Raw genomic sequence first — 14,064 nt, forward strand, 5'->3', positions numbered from 1 at the left:
CTTAATTACACATTATTAATTATATATTCTATAATCAAATAATTGCCCAATATTTTCTAAGCTTAAAGGGATTTATATATATAATTATATGCATATATTTGTATTATATCTAGATGTAGTTGTGTATGTACGGCTTCACTCATAAAAAGGCACTCTATATATATTATTGCAGAGCAAACAACTAAAGAAAACCTATGTCATATTCTTTTCTAGAACATATAAGTTTTTAATAGTACAAAAAAGTAAGTCTAGGAAATTGCACAAGGCTAAATGATATAAGGACAAAGCCCTTTGTTTTTTTGCTCTAAGAAATTTAATTAAGTTTTAAATTAAGTCCAGAATATATGTCGTGTCATGAATACAAGATTCTTAGGTGTTGATTATAAAAATGTCAGCAAATCACAGTTTACTAGCAGAGTGAGATAGTGCACTGTCTGATGTGATGCCTTCAGCAAAAGAGCAAAAATATGGCAGGAAATTGGAAAGAGTCACAGGAAAATAAGGAACGGGAGGAAAAGGTTAGGTTTTGTTAACATGGAATAATCTGATAATGACAAGTAACAGTTTGACTTCACAAAATAGCATCACAATACTACTGCATTACATCCATCACAACAGCATTACATTCACAGTGTTCCAGTCCCCTGTTTCAGTTATGTCTTTGACTTTCATGGCTTTGAAAGAAAAGGTAGCTCTCAAACTTGCTCCACTGTGTGTTATGAAATGCAAGTTCTAGTTAAAAGCCTGGGCTCTTGCCAGTGACTTCAGTGGGGACAGGTTTTCATACCTGAAGTCATGCTAAGTCCAATCATGGAGACCTGTACAGCTGGATTTCAAAGTGCAGTGGGTCTAGGGAACAATACCTTCTCTTTTTACACAGCCACAACCATGGAGATATCTCACTATGTGGCCACGGTTCTTCTGCCTGCTGGAGCTTAGCTAGCTGGAAAGAAAAAAGTCAGTGTATCTTCAAGTGACATGGATCGGTAGGTCCCCTAAGAAAGGTGGACTGCACTGCAAAAGAAGACTACTCTTTTTGCAAAAGAAGACTGCAGATTACTCCCCAGCAACTGCAGCTGACCTTCCCATTGGCCTTGCAGCACAGTGCACCATCAAGTCAACATGCTGCAGCTAGAGCAACTAAGGGCGGAAATGCAAAGAAGTCCCAACCTAATATCAGCATCAATATAATATAGGCTTTCTCCGGCATCAGTCAAGAGCATATCATTTTGTAAACTTGTAAGTCTCTCTCTTCACAAAGCTAACAAGCTTTATTAATAATCATAAAAATAAGTTATAATTTGTTCTCTAATTTTACACCTTCAAATGTTATTCACTTGTCTCTTTATGGCCTAAAAAAGTCTTTGGGAACCCCATGACCTCTGCAAGGTGGCTTCCTTTACTATGATTTATCTTGTATGCCTGGAAATTTCACTGACTCTGATAGGCTTGACCTTTCTTGTTTGTTCTCTGAAGTATGATAATCTGTTGCTTGCTTGAATGTGTTTGAGAGTTGGAGCTAATTTATCTTCACMTGTCTTCCACTATCAAATAGAGATTTCTTTTTCAGAATGAACAAAAATGTAACCATATATTCTTACAAATAGTCACACCAAAAAGGCTTACAAATGCCTGTACATCTTAAAATTACTTCCACTAAAGTTAAGAGAACTTTTAAAAACAGAACATTTTTGAGAGAGTTTCACAGTGCAAGATTGTGAAGACCCATTTGTGTTTTAAGCCTCAGCTAGGTCCCTAGCATCACAGTTGACAACTGAATTAGTCGTGTGATGTTAGTTCCAGTAGAATATACAACACTATTTACACTTTCTTGCACATTCACTGTACAACATCATAAAAGACTTGAATTTTTTTTATAAAATGTCTAGGCTTTTGGCCAAAAGCAATGTCACAAGGCATGTTCTTGCTACTGGGAGAGAGAATAAATGCTGCTTGGACAGTATTGTACAAGATCTAGAACATGAAATAGTGTTGACTCAGCTTTTAAAGGAAGATCTTGCTTACTCACTATAACACTAAAATTCACCAGTCTTTACTAAAAATATTTTTCTGATATATTTTTAATTAGCCATACCACACTGACAGCCCTTCTACTATCTGCTAGTTAGCACACTCCATTCCCTCTGTTAAAATGTCACCTCAGGTTGCTAAGTAATTGAGAAAAAAAAAACTTCTGGATTTATTCCCTATGAACATTACTTTCTACTATGATATTTTATCTCAGTTCTGTTATTTCAGTTCACACATTGTGACCTGTTCCTATCATTGGCAGTAATTTTCAAGTGTTACATTACCCAAACCATGCACTATTAATGTAACATTAACTTAGATTTTTCTAAAGTAATTTCATAAATAGCAATTTTAGGCAGAGCTCATTCAAAGACTGGTTCTTGGAAAATATTACTACTAGCCTCTACTCATCTTGATAACACACATTTCAATATAACCTGTTGTAATCATCCCTGTAGCAGTTTCGTTTAGCCATCATGACAGTCGTTCCATAGGCCTTGTTTTAATTCCTGTTTTCATTTCCTTTAGTTTTAATGCCTTTGAATGAATGCTTTAATTAAATATAGCTTATTAAATTCACCTACTGATCAAACCTACTCTTTTCAGAAGTATATTGAATTTATACTACAGAATCTCCACATTCTTGGTTACTCTTCAAAGTCTGTTATAGTGTTTTGTAGAGTATTATGGACAAATTAAATAATGCTTTCAAGCTCCCGCTTTTCCTTTTCAGAAAAGGTCAGCTTCCTCTCCTCATGACACTTTTCTGAAAAGCGGGAACTTGAAAGTTATCCCACTTACAGTGCAATTAAGTGTCATTCCCCAAATTATTTAAAATCATTTCTACTGGACATTGTCCAGGATGCTTAAATTTCCTACAATACACATCTATTTTTGTTTCCCCCATGGATATAGTCATTTCCAAGTCTTATTCTAGTTGGATAGTCTTTCATCAATCATGTACATTATGATTACATTCCCCTGTTAAGACTGCATCTAAGTATTAATTTAGTATTTGGGACATAAGTACTTTAATAACCACCCATCCTCAGGATATGGCCCCACTTCTCCCCTCTCTATTAGATCTGTAGAACTGCGACTAGATACTTTTTAATACTTTTCTTTAGTTTCTTTGAAAAATCTAGCTCTTGTAGATATTTTGCCATTTTCACTACATTTTTGTACATTCTCACTACATTTTTGTTCTTTTTGATTTCTGAGACATTACACAAGTTGCAAATCAATAACCTTATTTCTGCTAATTCCATAACTGTTTCCAATATTCTACTTTTGGATTGTCCAGACAGGTCCACAGTTATTCCCTAATAATGCATTTTTTCTGCTTATAATTCAGGACATTGAAATTTGGATCTCAGGTGTTCTACATCTCTTTCATATTTGAATCTATGTATGACTTTTAGTTGCTTTATAATCACAAGACTTGGCCTTCTGAAATCTGAAACAGTAGTTACCTTACTTCTGTAGACTATAGCTGAATATATTATGAAGGTTTTGAATTTGTTTTTTGATCAAATTGAGGAGTAAGTGCAACATTACTTTCTTGAACAACTTTTATGCTCACTTCTCACTCACTGCTCTTAAGTCTTACTGCTTTTAAAGGAAGTATATCGTGTCAATACCTATAGTGAAAGCTTAGCAAAGAGATTGCTTACTATTGTAATCTATTAGGAATTATTTTTAAAACTGGTGTTAGGAAAAATTAAAAATTCCCATAATTCTGACTACTATGTAGTTTTCTTRTAGTTTTAAAGAAATTTCTATCCCTACTCAGCTCTGACTTGACAGTCGTAAAAACTCTCTGGTATCACCTCGTGCAACATGATCTTGGTGTCCGTGCTTGAGTAGGGGCGGCTGGACTAGATGATCTCTAGAAGTCCAACTTCAACTATCCTATGATTAGGAAATAATACTATTCCTTATTATAATATATGCATTAAAATAAGTTCATTTCAGAGTGATTTCTACCTAATCATTTTCTTACATGCAAAGAACACAGATGAAGAAATTTTCAGTGCTGATACTTGGCAAGAGTAAAAAGGAGTCATAGGATTAGTCAGTGTTGTACTTAAAAAAAAATGTTTGGTGAATAATACTCAAACAACTCCCATATCGTCCCCTCCTACACAATTTTATTATACATCTTTGATGTAAGGCAAAATAAAGCTTATGCAGAAGAATACTTCCTGTTTACAAAATCTGTAATAAAATATTTTCAGTCTCTTAAAATTCAATTTTAATTTGCTTATTCTTTTAGATACTGTATTTCATAAATATCTTTCTCAATAGTGAGGAAATACAGAACAAGACTACAGTGCAGAACTAAATCTAGACTTTTCATGTACTTTTTTTTTTATTTTAAAGCAAGAAATCATATTTCTCTGCTACCACTTAACATCTTTCTTTATCATATCTCTGGGGAAGTTCAGTAGGCAGATATGTTGATATGGGGATAAAACTAATTTGCTCTACTAGGTCCTATTACATCAAAGTCATCCCTATCTGCAACAACAGAGAGTAATTGATGTTTAAGGAGAAAGTGTAAGAAGCAAAGCATGTCTTTGCCCAGGATAGTCCACAACTGTGCCAATCAATATCAAGCAACATTCAAAGTCAAGGGTTCAGAGCAGTGCTGCTAACACTCACTGATGAGAACATCCTCTGTCAAGTTTTCTTATCCTTTTTCATATTTGTGTTTTTGGCCTCCATAATATCTAACACTCACAGTACTAAGTTGAACAAAAAAAAAATGTTTTTATTTTATTTCTATTGTGCAATCATTTCATTTCATGTCTTCTAAATTCTCAGCTTAGGGAAAACGGTGAATAAACATTCCCTCTTTTTCTCATGTCATTTCTTATTTTGCATATATCCTTTTCCTCACATCTGACATAGAATCACAGAATCACAGAATAACAGAATGCTTAAGGTTGGAAGGGATCTCCAGATACCATCTAGTCCAACCCCTCTGCACACGCAGGGTTACCTAGAGCACGGGGCACAGGGCTGCATCCAAGTGGGTTTTAAAGATCTCCAGAGAAGGAGACTCCAAAACCTCTCTGAGCAGCCTGTTCCAGGACTCTGTCACCCTCCCTGTTAAGAAATTTTTTCTTAAGTTCCTGTGGAAACAGTGCACTCATCCTTTTATTGCTGCTACTACATTTAGTTTTGTTATGTGAATAAACATTCATTTTTATTGCCATTGATAGCTCTCTGCTTATATCGAGCGCTTTTTTTACAGATAGTTTGACCAGCACATGCCTATTCAAAGTACAGCAAATTCTTGGATTTATACGGTGCTATGGTTTGGTGGTTGTGATTTCTATTTTGCTCTCTCTCTTCCTTTCCTAATTACATTTAGGATTTTGTTTTCTTTGGGGATGCCCCAGCATGCCCACTGAAATAACAATTTCTGAGAAACAACAAAACTTTTGAAGAAAGTTATTTCTACTGTAAATCCTTTTTTATCCTGTAATTCAGTACAGTGTATGAATGATTTGATGGGGAAAAATAAGTATACTGTCTTAGTCTTTTACTGTCCATAGGCCATTGTCCAAATACTCTCTGCCTGTCCATGTTGTGCCACCTAAATTAATGTTTCTCTCTATTATTTCTCTTATCTGGAAACAGAAGAAATAAAGTGAGAGGTGGTTGTTAACCACACACAAAAATTCCACTACATTTCTTATTTACAATTTATTATTTACATTTTGACTCTTATTGCTGTTGTGCAAACAAAGTGTATTTTTTTCTTTTGCAATAGAATATTTTACAAACCTAAAAAGATTTTGTTTCAAGTAGCGTTTGAGTTGGTAAAATGGTACTATATTAGTCCCTCATTCTGAGGAGTTGTTATTTGATTCTACAAAACTACAAACAAAGTAGAACTCTTTTTCACGTATATGAAAAAGAAACAGGCATTTTCAGCTGAATTTAGGTACAACTACGTACCTAATTTCAAATTTTGAAATTATCTGCATAAGATTAGCTTATGACACTTCATCACCAGTCATCTTCTTAAAGCCAGTGTAATTACCTCCAGTGTCACTTATAGGTAGAACAATTTCATTCTCCATTTCTCATTTCAAAATCAACTGACTTTCAGAACATGATAACCACTGTATGTTTGGCATTTCACCTTAAAGAACATTTTTCTTTTATTTCTGTCTTCAATATATCCATGCAATTTAAAGTAAATTATTTTAAAAGAATTTAGATATATGTTATCATTTTAAAATCTGATTTTATTAAAGCTGAATTTATTTTTTTAAAAATATCATTTTATATAAAAACTTTTTCATTTAAAGATCTTGAGGGACATATACTTAAATGGCAATGACACAGTAACATATGCATTTTTTTCCTATTTAACTCCTTCCACCCCCAAAAAAAAGGTGAAAAATCAAGATTTGCTGTCACAAAAAGTATATTCACATCATAAAAAATGCACATTTTATTATGCAAAAAGTCCTTTTCCTATGTGAACAATGATGGGAATTACTAAGTGCAAACAAGAAAAGTTAGTTTAACTACAGGTATTGTATTTTGTTTTATCGAGATGTACATTGATATAAGTTAAAATTAGACTAGCGTCCAAATGAAAGCAATTTCAAAACAGGAGATTTCAACTAAACTTTCTGAGTATGCTTTTATTTTCTTATGAGAAAAAATAAGAGTGAAAAAGCATTGGACTGTATTCCACAGTCTTGTTTAATCCAAACCTCATGTGGGAATGACTAATGTGCAAAGCTTTCGACCACTGATAATAATTATTCCCTAAATTAAAGATGAGCTTTATGCCCTCTTCTTTGATGATTAAGAAAGCCACTATTTGGAGGATAATTAGTTTCTTAGTTGGGGTCATTGTTGTTCATTGTTCAGACACTCTTAAGGTAATTATCATGCCTGACCTAAATTAACAACATTTATCACATTTTATTAACTATTGACAGCAACAGAAACACTTGACCAAAACAAGCACCAGAACTCTATCTCCTGAGATTTCTGGTGACCCACCAAGGAAGCAATCCTATCCATTAGAGATATGCAAGTCCTTAGCATAAACATGGGGCTGTGGGTCCTTGGTTACTCTTGGTTACATTCATCTGAGAAAGATAAAGTGAYCACTGCATTTTGCCACCCTTTTGTCAGTGTTATATTGCTCCAAGTATCTTGAGGAGTCTGACACAGCCAGGGGAAAGTATTTTAAGCTGCCTTAAGAGAAGAACTAGTTTTTTTTTTTTTTTTTTTGCAGCCCCTCCAATAGTCTGTGAACTTCAACGTCAGAAAATGGCCAATACTTCAGGAAAGCATTTTAAGTACGTTAAGATTTTCTGATCCAAAGGTGGCACTTTCTTTAACAGCTACAGACTCACTGGCTTGCTACTTGGACTGTTCAGTCCTTCCCAATTTGTCTTCTCTATTACCTAATTCATAAACTGCTAGCATATCATGACTATCTCTCTTTTCTAAGTTGAACAATCCTGTTCTACTTAGTCTTCATAACCCCCATCATTTTTTGTTGCTTTGTATCTTTTACAGTTCTAGTGACAAGGGTGACCAAAATTGCTAACTGGTTTCAATACACAAAGGCACCTGTGGTGAGACTACGTACAAGCACATAAGGATGTTTCTATCGTGATTTTATATCTTTCTGAACAAATGGTACGGCTGTTTTATTTCCCTTTAATTGCCGTTGGACACTGATGGCTTATAATGGCTCTGGAGAACTACCCAAAATCTGTTCTGAAAGAGGTAGTGGCTAGACTACAGCTGGTCATACTATTCTTACTCCTTTAGTTATCTTTTTCAATGATCTTGTTAAATTAAAATATCAGTGGTCAATTTGTCATTAGTTACACATTTTAATATTCTTTTGTAACATTATGCAGTCAGACTTAGATTTTGCTATTGTTAATATGACTAATTTGCTACTGTCATCATGACTCTATTACTATTTTTCCAAGTCATTCATGAATATATGGAACAGTTCGGGTTCCAGCACAAACTCAAATCTGCTGACAATCTTGCCCTCTATCACAAATATCACAAACTTAACTGTTCTTTTACCCACCATTTAAATGTATATATTTATATATTGATTGTAATAAGACCTTTGCCCCTACTGTAGTTTCTCTAGAACTACTTCTAGAGAAGTAGTCATCTTAACATTAAATTAATTAGGTAATACTTAGCAATGTACTAATTGAATTCCAGTAGATTTGTAAGGAATGATTTCCATCAACAAAAGTCATATTATTTATTCTCCAATATTTCTTATGTATCCATATGCCTGCTAAGTCYACCCTTTAATAATTCTCACACTCTAAGCTAATGAAAGCACAAGTCACATTTTTTTTATCAAGTCTATAATGGCAAAGCCTGGCTCAACACTGTTGCAGGATTCATTCTGCAGTAATGTGATTCTGTTGTGGACATTTGTTGGGCCTCTGTGTCCAAAGTAGCATTAAAAAAGAGTTTACTTCTCTTTCTTATCCTTTGCCTCTAGCCTCAGGAACACTCATAGGAACTTTATAAGCATTTTCGTGCATATCAAATGGTCAAATGGTCAAAAATGGTCAAGTGGTCAAAAATGTTGCAATGTAAGATAGATAATTCAGAATTCCAACTATGTAATATTTCCTATGTTAAAACAAAAGCCTTGCAATATGTCCATAAGATCATGGATGCATAACAAATGGTGCAGGGATTTACTGGATTCACACAATATAACTTTACCTATAGACAGGTCAACCCAATTTTATGTCTTCTGCACAGAAATGCTTCCTGTAAATGAAAAAGGTGTAAATAACTTTAAAAATTAAAAAAAAAAAAAAAAAAAAAAGTGTTTCCTCAATAAAAGGGGATTTCCAACCAGACTTTTGAACAGCAGGTAAATTTTGTTGTTATTGACTTGAAGCAAGGCTCTGCATCTGGGAGAAGCTCATGGGAGCAGAGGAGTGTAAGAAGGCCACGATGTTTCAAATCCAAAAGCCTATCTATGATCAAACAGCTCTGGGTATCTATTCTGATAGACAGGAGTTTGTCCAAATATACTGACACTAACCATGCAATTAAAAAGATTGAAAAGTAATTTCTGATCAGGTTAGTGTTCTGGATTACTATGCTTGGAAATGCAGGCTCAGACAAACTCATTCTTTTTTAGTGACATTCACAGTTACTTGATTGGAACAAAATGAATGAAAATGCTTGGCAATTTTGATGGATCAGTGTGTCCCATCTACCTTCAAAAGCCACTACCGAAAAACCAGACATAACTGTCACTTGATCACAGGTAGCTTTGCAACTGTCAATGTGCTTGCGTGAAGCAACTGAGGACAGACAGGCTTGGTGAAGGTTATTGAAGGCCACAGACAGAAGGCTGCTTCTCGAGGCAAATCAGGCCTTATCYGTTCAACCAAAAAAATAAATCACTGCAGCCATTTGCATTCCTCTGCTCCAGCATAGTCAGTGTAATAGAGCTCAATGCAGTGCTATATGCTACAACCACCAGCAGAGCCAGTTTGCAGTATAAACATGATGGAAGGTACCATGGCACACACTGGCATAAGTGCACGGGAAACTGTCATGAACACATTATGCAGGCTACCATTGTGCTTTTATACCCATTTACTGGTTGTAACAGTGCCTCAATACCTACCTTTTGCAGTCTACTTCACATTTTCTGCATGTTCCTGAGGGGGATGCACTTATAACCAGTGCATCCTTGTAATATAGGGCAAGCACTAGTGGCACTGTTGAGGAATGGGGGGAATACAGCCAGTTTCATCCATGTACACTGTTTCTGATGCCAGTGTACTATCCGAATGTGTAAATGTCCCACCATATAACAGCTTGATGGTTTCCTCCCTCCTCATCTTATTGACACCTACCACAGGGGTGATATCAAGGAATAAGCGACTGATTTTAAATGATATTGGCAACCATTGAGCTGACCTGACTTACTAGCTTAAAGGTGAGAAACTGCAAGGTGCCTGCAAGGCTTATTTTGAATTTTTGCTTAATTGCGCACTTGAGCATAAACAATTATTAAAATGTATCTATTGATCTGTTTGCTTTCCTTTTTGCAGTGCTTTACAGCTGGCAGATAAAAAAAAATAGATGTAAACATTAGTAATAATTCTCATGCTAGAAGAGAGAAAAACAAAACAAAACCAAAAACAATAAACATATCCACTAGCTTGCAATGTAAGCACAATGGCCCACTGAGGCCTAGGAACTCTAAGAGTGCAAGGAATCTTCTCCTGAAAGCCCAGACTGCCTGGGTGGAACCCCTGTTCAGTTTTCATCAAAACATGCAGCAACCAGGACACACCTGGAAGAGGAGAGCATGGGAGCTAGGAAGCAGAGAGGGGAAAAAAAAAAAAAAAAAGAAAAAAAAAGAAAGAAAACGAAGAGGAAGAGAAAAAAAAAAAGAAGAGAGAGAGAGGAAAAAAAAAAAAAAAAAAGGAAAGAAAAAAAAAAGAAAAAAGAAAAAGCACACGCAGAGCCCAACCCAGAAATCCGTCTGGAAAGCAGGAGGTTTCGCCCTTTTATCACCGCCTCGTAATCCTCAAACCGGTCGGGCGCATCCTCCCGTGCCGCTGAGCGGGGCGCGCAAGGCGAGCTCGAGGCCGCGCAAGGCAGCGCCTGGACAGGGCGCGCAGCGCCTGGACGGGGCGCGCGTCCCCGCGCACACCCGGCGCCGGGGCGGGGGAGCCGGGCGGCACCGAGGGGAGGGGAATAAAAGCGTCTGGGACGCGACGGGACGGTGGGAGGGGAGGGACGGGGAGGGTTGTCCCAGCGCCGCTCCCGGGACGAGACGACCCAAAAAAAAAAAAAAAAGTAATTAAAGTCCCCGCTGTTGCGCCTGGTCCCACCCTCCCCACCGGCCGCCTCCCTGGCAGACGGGAGGGGACACGGGGAGACGGGGTTAAGCGGAGACTCGCAACCTCCGCCTCTTTCAGCACCGCGACCGCGCACTCGCTCGCCGCGTCTGCACCGACGGCAGCTCCCCCCCCCTCACCCCGCGCTTCCTCCCGCGCAGCCCCGCGCAGCGCCGCGCGCGCGCCATGGCCCCCGCAGCCGCCCGCGGCCCGCGCATCTTCCTCGGCCTCCTGGTGAGTGAGCGGCCGGGCGGGCGGGAGAGGGGGCTCCGCGGCGCTGCGCGGAGCGGCGCGGTCCTCTGCGGAGAGGAGCGGAGCGGGCTGGCGGCTGCGGGCCCTGCGCGGCCTTTCTAATGTGCGCTCGGATTTAGCTATCAACTGCGGTGCTCAGCCTGGATAAGTTTGTATTTATTTAWTCTTATTTTTTCTTATTTTATTTTGTTTTACGGGAAGGTGACATCTATCTCTTTGTTAGCTTTTTGTGCCCTTTCGCAAGTGTCCGCTCCCGGCGCAGCGAGGGGCGAGGGTTGCGTTTGGGCTGCTCTGACCCGAACTCGTAGGAGCGGCTGAAAGGCAGGATTGCGGTAGCAAAAACTGAATTTCGTGTCCGGTGCCCGCGTGTGAAGGGGAGCGAAGCGCATTCCTGGCGTGCGCACGGAGATCTGCCCCAGCCCGAAACAGCGGCGGGTAGGGCTGGAAGTCACCTGGAAGATGGCTTAGGCGGCAGGACCCAGTCGGTTGGGTTTTAGCTTATTTTGTGAATTAAGTTTAGGTTGATTTTTTTTTTTTTTTTTCTGACTGTAGTGTGCGATGACGTTCAGGTGCATATATACTACCATGGTAAATGTCACTAACAGTAAAGCATTTTTTTTTTTTTTTTTAATACACCTCACCTTATCTTTTGCCCCTTTGGTTGACCCTTTTGCCTGGGAAGCGTTGTGTGTGTGGAGCGTGGTGAGCTCCTCTGAAAGGTTTAGCTGGATGTTGAACAAATGCAGTGATTTTCATTGTTGTGCGTTTGCTATATTTATATTTTTATAAAATTATYGATTCCTCATAATCTGTTATGATTATGAGAGTGGGGGCGTTTTGTTTCTTTTCTTAATGGATGAGTGAAAGTCTGTTATCTCTTATCCCCTTTCTTTACCATAATCGTTGCACTCACAGAAATGGTATTTTGAGCCTGTAAGAAAAATATTCAGTAGTGTTGAAGCATGAATTTATTATTTTTATATTCATTAGATATGTACATTTTAATGAGAGTGTTACTATTCCAGACATACTATGCGTGCCTTCCTTTGCCGCGGTATTCATAAAACCTTTAATTAAAAAAGAGGTTCCCCTTGCTAGTAACCCAAAAAAAAAAAAAAAACCAAAAAAAAACCCCTATAAAGTCAAAGGACATGGCAAGTTACTTTTGTGTAACATATCCTTATAGTCATGGATAACCCTTTAAATTTGTTTAACTCTTCAGTCTCTTCGTACATCAGACAAGAATGGTGTCAATATTTCAAAATATCACTTATTCTGAAAATGGCTTAGAACAGTGTAATAAGATAATGCAATCTATTTAATTTATAAATTAATATATTATCTTTCAGGAGAGAGGGTTTTATTAATTCCTCCTGAGAAGAAAAATGTTGATTATATTAAAACATAAGAAAGAATGTTAAAAAGGTGTTTTATGTGTAGATATTTTCATACCTGTATGCATGTAAGAAATAGAACAGCTTTTATGATGCAGACATAGCATTTTTAATTGTTTTAATGCAGTGACTGTCTTTCACATTTCAAATAATTTTTTAGGTGTTTGTAGATTTTCTAAAGATTGTTGACTTCTTAAATATTTCAAAGTATATTTATTTAAATATTTAAATATTTTCTTAATTCTTAGATGACAAATCGCTTTCAACATTTCCATTGACTATTTGCTTCTTTATATCTTTAATCCAAAAGATGTGCAAAATGAAGATGACTTTTCTTTTTGCTAGACTTTCATCCTGGAAGAATAAATGTATTTAAAAACATAAGAACATTCATTTAAACTTCTCTATTGGTTTAATTTGCTGAGTAATTTTTGGATTATAGTTTTAAACATATAGATTAAACTAGTAAAGATGTATATAGTTTGAGGTCAGAACTAAATTACTTTGTGCTGAAGAATATCTTTGTACCTCCAAATGCTTTACTTTTTGTAAAAAAGATCTGGTTATCTACTGCTCAGTTAATGCATCATTTGAATTTTGAGGAGGACCCCATTTTGTAACTGGTTATATGGGAGTGGACTGCTGTCATGCACAATGTTTTATTTTAGTCATATCTAATTGCTGAAGCTAGATTTAACTAGTTTGTTGAGAATGCATTTTGAAGATGCAAGGAGATACGCAAGTGCAAGTGTCATCATGTGGTTTTAATGAGACACTTGTCCTTTTAATGTTTCATATGGCTGCAATTCCATTAAAGTGAGTTATGAAGAGTTCAATCTGAATACTTAGAGCACTTAGAACTTCATATGATGAAGAATACTATTAGAGGCAGTATATGATGAAGCTAATTTTTGTATGTGTCCAAGTAAAGAAAAGGAGTAGTGTAGGTGAAATCTCCCAGTCAAGAGAAACTCTTGCTGTTGATGTCAATGCCATGAGCTTGGAAAAACGCACAACCCATGGGTAGAAACAGAATCAGTAGTCAGAACTTGTTTCCAATCTAGTGCTGTGCATGTGCTGCTGCATATTTCCTGTCCCTTAGTCAAAAGAGTGCTTTCGGGACCTTTTTGCTGGCTTGTAATAAAAATAAATAAATAAATGTAGCTTCAGCAACTGCAATTGTTTTAATAAAAGAGGAAAAATAAGTGTTATTTTGAAATTGTTATTAACATCTGTTTCCTAGGTTTTGGGTTTCTGCTGTGAAGCTTGCAAGAAAGTAATTTTTCATGTTCCATCTGAACTAGAAGCTGGTACATTAGTTGGCAGAGGTGAGAAATGGCAAGATGCCCATCTTAATACCACATTTTACCTTTTCTGGAGACAGAGACATTTCTTTCTTTCTTTCTTTCTTTCTTTCTTTCTTTCTTTCTTTCTTTCTTTCTTTCTTTCTTTCTTTCTTTCTTTCTTTCTTTCTTTCTTTCTTT

At 36.9% G+C, this 14,064-nt stretch overlaps 1 protein-coding gene across 1 annotated transcript in view; it reads left to right on the forward strand.

Moving 5' to 3' along the window:
* The first annotated feature begins 11,120 nt into the window (after window positions 1-11,120).
* The window catches only part of DSC1 (desmocollin 1), a 23,695-nt gene continuing 20,751 nt past the window's right edge, over window positions 11,121-14,064 (forward strand). The window contains exons 1-2 of the mRNA XM_026049660.1: window positions 11,121-11,168; window positions 13,824-13,908. Of these exons, the coding sequence (XP_025905445.1) occupies window positions 11,121-11,168; window positions 13,824-13,908 (133 nt within the window). The remainder of the gene's footprint in view (window positions 11,169-13,823; window positions 13,909-14,064) is intronic.

This window comes from Nothoprocta perdicaria, unplaced genomic scaffold (genome assembly GCF_003342845.1).
Source record: "Nothoprocta perdicaria isolate Ctin4 unplaced genomic scaffold, notPer1 scaffold_60, whole genome shotgun sequence".
NCBI lineage: Eukaryota > Metazoa > Chordata > Aves > Tinamiformes > Tinamidae > Nothoprocta > Nothoprocta perdicaria.